The 6171-nt window shown below is 35.3% G+C and overlaps 1 protein-coding gene across 1 annotated transcript in view; it reads right to left on the bottom strand.

Annotated features, from left to right (window-relative positions):
* The window catches only part of LOC108970017, a 3129-nt gene extending 2643 nt beyond the window's left edge, over positions 1–486 (bottom strand). The window contains 1 exon segment of the mRNA XM_018935115.1: positions 291–486. Within this exon segment, the coding sequence (XP_018790660.1) occupies positions 291–381 (91 nt within the window). The 5' untranslated portion in view covers positions 382–486.
* Between the last annotated feature and the right edge of the window lie 5685 nt (positions 487–6171).

Raw genomic sequence — 6171 nt, 5'->3', positions numbered from 1 at the left:
AAATATACAATATTTCCTTAACACCGTGATGACATGTACCAAATATGGGTGAAATAGGTTCACAACCACGCCTGAAATCTCGATTATCACTTTATCATGCGAGAGTATAAAATGTTCGGTGACACCCGAACTTAGTCCTTCCTTACTTGTTGTTTTTTGATTAATTAGGTTGGGTACGCCTTAAAAACCAACTTTATTTCTCAATGCCCGTTATTGCAATTCATTTTTTGGTATTATGTTATTAATCACATTTATCTGTTATAAGATTARTGACATATGTAGTAGCACACCTTTGACATTTCGTGGCAAGAACGCGACAAAAAGCAATATTAATAATATACAGATCGATGTTGCCGCCGATGCCGAGCGCTGCGCTCTCATTGTATGTATTGGGTTTATCYAATCACAAGGCAATTTACTGGTATTTTACACGAAAACTTTGTTCCGTCTAAAATAATGCTAAAAAGCTGGGTTTTTAAAACACGATTACTTGCCGTTCACTCTTAAAGTTGGCTAACAACTAACGCAACTGATTGTTCAAGTGCTTCGCAGAACCATTTGTTGTTCGTCAGAAAATAAACAAAATCCCCAAACGATACGTACAATAGATWTGTGCATATATGTATACTTAACTATGTATGTACTTTTGAAGTATTTGGATTTAATAAAAGGAAACGTACCTACAAAAAAGTGAGCAATTGTAGAAGCAAAAAACACAAAGTTTTAAAATATCCGCTCTAAGCTCTGAGCTTCTAAGTTTTCGTGTTTGAAATTACCCTTAGTTAATTCTCTTATTAAACTGYCGCATCGTTTTTCGCGCGCACAACCAACATCTCCACCGCCCACCGCCTAGYTGTAAGCGCTTTCAGCAGAACTATCGGTCAGCTTCTCGTTGCTTGTAGTTAAGTAGACATGCGTGCGAAGATACGTCGTTTTCAAGCGGTAGTTGATAAAATCTTTAAGTAACCGAGCCACTGGCGGTCCATCTACTAGCAGCAAAGTCGTAGTGGCAACAAAAATTTATTTTATTTTTGAATTGTTGTAACGACTGATATTGAGACTTCGATGTATGCTGTTAACGTCTGTTCAACTAATGAGGTTGGTGTTGATGTGACGGCATCTCTGAATAAAGTATACATATGTATTGCCGCGAAATTCAGTAGTAAAATAGAGACGCGCTTGCATACTTGTGGTAATACATTTATTAGTTCGTCGAAACTAACTAAAGTTCGTTTTATTGCAAAAATGTCAATAGTATAAACTACTAAGTGGTCTGTATATGGCAAGTAAGTTGGGATACGTTTCGAGGCGCAAAACAGCCTGGACATGCATCAAAATACCCTTTTGTATCGACCAAGCTCAGACAGTCGAAGAAAAACTTACGAGCTGTTTCTATCATGTCTTAACAGTTACATTTCGTTCAGATATTTAGTTTCCCAATATGGGTGAAAGCCATACATTTGAAGACGTTTGTAATCGAACAACTGTTGTAACTAAACATAGTCAAAAGTAACGCATACTTCAATTGCACGAAAGCTTCACAAATACAAAAGATTCCTTACAAGAACTATGTTTATATTGTACAGTTTGTAAGGTGAACAATTTCTTCTGGTACCATTGCCTTAGACAATAATCCRTACCAAAATTCTTTAAGTTATCTCGTCAAATGAAAAAGTTTTCCCGCAAGTACTGAATTTCGATTATTCAGCTTTTATGGCAGCTTCTATGCTATTTTTCCATATCGACGTTTTCTTCCGCATGTTACAAACTTCGCGGAAAATTTAATGACCCCAGTTTAGGGTATAATTATTTTATACCAGAAGTGATATGATATGAAGAGAAATAAATTATGGGCAGAATCTCTACTTTATGAGAACGAACTTTTTTTAATCCGGTCCCATTAGTATAACTCACCYTACGTGTACCTTAGAGTTAAGTTCCACTTATGAAACATTCAAATAGTGAACTTGAAAAATGTTGACCAGAATTTACAGAGTAATTACATTTAATCAYTTATGAAATCTTGTTTACTGTCAAACACATAACAATTACAATTATATTATACGTACGTAGATTTATACACCCTACTAGGAGTACTTACARTCCGCGGAAGTTGGATTAGTTGAGTGCGCAAATGCTATTCTATGGATGATTGGTTTGAATCCCAGCTTAAATTACTTATAATTTGTGAAGTGAACATGTCTATAACATCACACGTATCTTGCTAARCAAAGATTTATAGAAGTAACTAAAATTTGTTTCAATATACGTTCACAGTCGTCGCGCACTTTGATATTTCGGGCATAGATTCTTTCTCTTTTGAAATATATTGAACAATCAGAAATTGGGGTGGTTAGAAATCTCTATTTAACGCTGAAGACTCTGTTTACGGTGCCTGCAAAGTGGACGCTCAAAGCCGASCGTAAAGCTGATTTGGATCGGCGCTAATTGCTTCCAGATGCGCATTTTTTTAATATTTTAATTGTGTTAGTTGTGTTTATACAAGTGAAATGGTAAGACTTGCTCTGTGCTAAATATTTAAAAATTTTCATTTTCAATTAATACAAAAATGTTTGAACTTTTCTGAATGAATGAATGGATTCCACCATTTGTATAAAGACGTAAGCCGTTACGCGCAAACGTTTTTTGAATATACATATAATACACTTAAACTTCCCTCTCGAAACTCGAATAATCATTATCATAGTTTTGGTCAGCTCTAAAGTCATAAAAAGTCGTGATGGACATACATACATGCATCGTAACCAATATATTTTTTGGAATCATTTAAAAATCTAAGATTAATAAAAAGTACAAAAAAGGGGAAACTTACCCCCAGACCTGTTCCTGTTAGTCGACTCCTAAAGCTAGCAAACAGTTTTGGAAATGCGAAGTTCAAGCGAAAGGATTAAGCGGAAGAGTAATAATGACCATCTTATTCGATAATTGGAAATGAGTTTCGATAGCTATATTTGCTCTTCTCAACAATCAAGGACTTTAATCTGATGGAGATTATAATATTAGTTTGTTTGGTTCTTTAGCGACACTTCTTTTTTCTACACAATAATTTTAAGAATAAAATATAAATTGACTAAGTCTTGACAAACAAAYTGGTAATTTAAAAGAATTTAATTTGTTTTTAAAAATTACTAATTTTTTTGTTCATTTACTGACGAAAACCAGTTTGCCAAAATTAACGAATAATAATTCTTTGTTTTTTSCGCAATTAAAATTTTAGTAAGTGACATTGTTTAGCTTGTCTCTAACAACACATACATTTCTTGTACATACATATGTATGTATATTTAAGACGCAAAATAAAGCCAGTTAAGCGGCATCTTTACAATAATTAGATTTTGCATGAGCACAATTGAAATTAAGTAAAAAATCTACAAWGTAAAWACAAGGGAAACTACCAAGAACAATAACACAACAAAAAATATTGTTGATCTTATCGGACCGCAGTGAACATATGCTGACATTGGCACCACGTAGGCGGCGTCGCCTCAACCGATGCCTGGAGGGTTTGAGGCAGCGTGAAGTGTTTAATATTCCATTTCCCAGTTGGCGAGGTGAGGCCACGAGTCGCAACTTTTGTCGCATTGAGCCGCCGTATTATTAGCCTATTGCAATAAGTGGCTTCCATTTGGTTGTTTTTCACCAGGCATAGACGTTTAAAGTTACCGAAATTTACAAAAATTTAATTTTTACAGTCAGTTACTATAAGATTGTAAAACTAAGACTGCGTCTAGAGTGTTAGAGTAACCAACTCCCATCGCCTAAATTGAAATTAAAAGATGCTGATATCAAATTAAGGGAAACTTTAAACGGTAAAGAAGAAACACACTTAGGGTTTATAAGGTTATATATCCACCAAATATTGCTTTTCATTTCTTGTCTCAACTTTTCAATGCCATCCAAAAGTTTGAATATTTTTCGAAAACGTGGAAAAAGTCACAGACTTGATAGTCAAGCCTGGAAAAGACACAACGCTGCCGTCATCATATCGACCAATAAGCTGATAGTCGGTTTTCTCCAAGCTTTTTGAAAAAGTATTGCTATCCAAAATATCTTCTTTTCTCCGTGCATACGAAACTATTAAAAATCGTCAGTTCGACTTTCGCGAGAAACATTGTACTATTAGCAAATTCTTACTTGAGTTGAACGAGTACTGCTCAGCGATACACAAAGTTAAAATGACTTTGCCAGAAAACTTTCATCAGTTGTTCATATTAGACCTTACTAACAGGCAATTTACAGTTAAAGTTAAGGAATTTATCTTAAAGATGGATATTTTTWACCGCAGACATTCCAACGAATGCAAAAGTACTAATCTCAACATTCGCAGAAGACACCGCTACTTAGTTTCGAAGCAAATTCCCTGTGAAAACACACCAGCAAATCACGAAAATCTCTTTATTCTTGATTAAACCGCTTGAAGTTTCAAATAGCTCTATGTTCTATTTGCCAGCGCTTTTGACAAAAGATTTTGTGACTATGGTTTCCAGTCGGAACGTTTTGTCTTTTTAAATTAGCACCCAACATTTTACAACATAAGCATTTACCATATTTTAAAATATTTAATATATACACAACTACTATATAAATATAAGTCGGGTTTTCCTTCCTGACGCTATAACTCCAGAACGCACGAACCGATTTCCACGGTTTTGCATTCGTTGGAAAGGTCTCGGGCTCCGTTAGGTTTATARCAAAAATTCAGGAAAAATTTCAACAGATAAGCGGGAAAATCTCTTTTACATACAGGCAATCTCTGATACAAAGCATGTACTACAAACCAATATTTTAAATAGATGGCGCCGGAGCGTGAAACATACAAAACGGTATTGTGTTCACTGTGAAATTGTGAAAAAAAATTCAAAAAATAATTTATTCGTTTCTTAACATTTCAATTGGAAACCATCAAATCAATCGTGTGTATTGTGCAAATTTTTATTCCATTTCAACAGCTTCGTGCATTTGAGGTTAAATTCCCCCCTCTGCGCATAGTCCAAAATACCTAGAAGACGACGTGCGAACAAGACATGCAAGATATCAACAAGTGTATTCACAGAACTTAAGCGAAGAAARACAAAATTTAATAAGAGGAAATGCCCAACTGAGACAACGCGTGAGGACACGAAGATCATTGGCATCATACAATCGCTTGGCATTCCAATGTGATCCCACTGCGAACTACAGTGATGATAAAAATTTAGATATTGGACCAATGACGACTATATGCCGATATTGCAATGCGTTAAAGTTCAAAATAGAAACGGCTATATTGTGCTGCGCAAGTGGAAAAGTTAAGCTGGATCCATTACTTACACCACCATATCCATTGAAACCATTGTTCGAGTGAAAGTGAGATAAAAGGACAAATATATAATTTGCACAGTTCAATGGTGCCAACATCAGATGAACCGCATCAATTTCTGCAAATATATTTCATTTAGTCGATCAGCTGAMTATGCGATGCATTATACAGGGAACACAACAGTTAAATAGACGAATTATTGAGCAGTTGCAATCATTTCTTCAAGCTAATAATGCTGTTTTTAATATTATATGTTCAAAACTGCATTGGAACAAATGCTATCTGATATGCACAAATTTGTCATAAGACCCCCTGTTGTACCCCAACAGKTCAACATGTGCGAAGATTCAATGYACCCATCGTTAATGATGTTGCTGCAATTATTGTTGGCAATCYAACTAAATCGCGAGACATTGTCGTTCAGCAAAGAAGCAATRTYATGCATCGTGTACGAKGCGTTACAATATCCAATTATTTATTGGCAAGGGCAAGACGGATACGACATCACGTTGAAGATGATCGATCCAATTACAGGTACARTATTCACACACTAATTATTGCTATTATTGGTTTCCATTAACAATTCATTTAATTTTGCGTTTTCAGGCGAATCAACGAATAAAAATCTAAGCGCAATGAATYACTATGCGTATCGTATGATGATTCGTACACATGAGGAGAATGTCGTTYTGAAGTGCCGTCGGCTATTCTAGCAATTCGCTGTCGACACGTATGTATGTCAAAATCGAGACCGAACGTTTAGCGTTCATCAGGCAAAGCTACGATCTAAGGACTATATACGATACACTTGCGTGTTTACTAAGTATCGAGTTTTTGGTAACACACGGGTG

The sequence above is a fragment of the Bactrocera latifrons genome, unplaced genomic scaffold, assembly GCF_001853355.1.
Source record: "Bactrocera latifrons isolate USDA-ARS-PBARC rearing strain unplaced genomic scaffold, ASM185335v1 scaffold_276, whole genome shotgun sequence".
NCBI lineage: Eukaryota > Metazoa > Arthropoda > Insecta > Diptera > Tephritidae > Bactrocera > Bactrocera latifrons.
The sequence above is the reverse complement of the archived record's forward strand: the minus strand, read 5'-3'. Positions and strand labels throughout refer to the sequence as shown.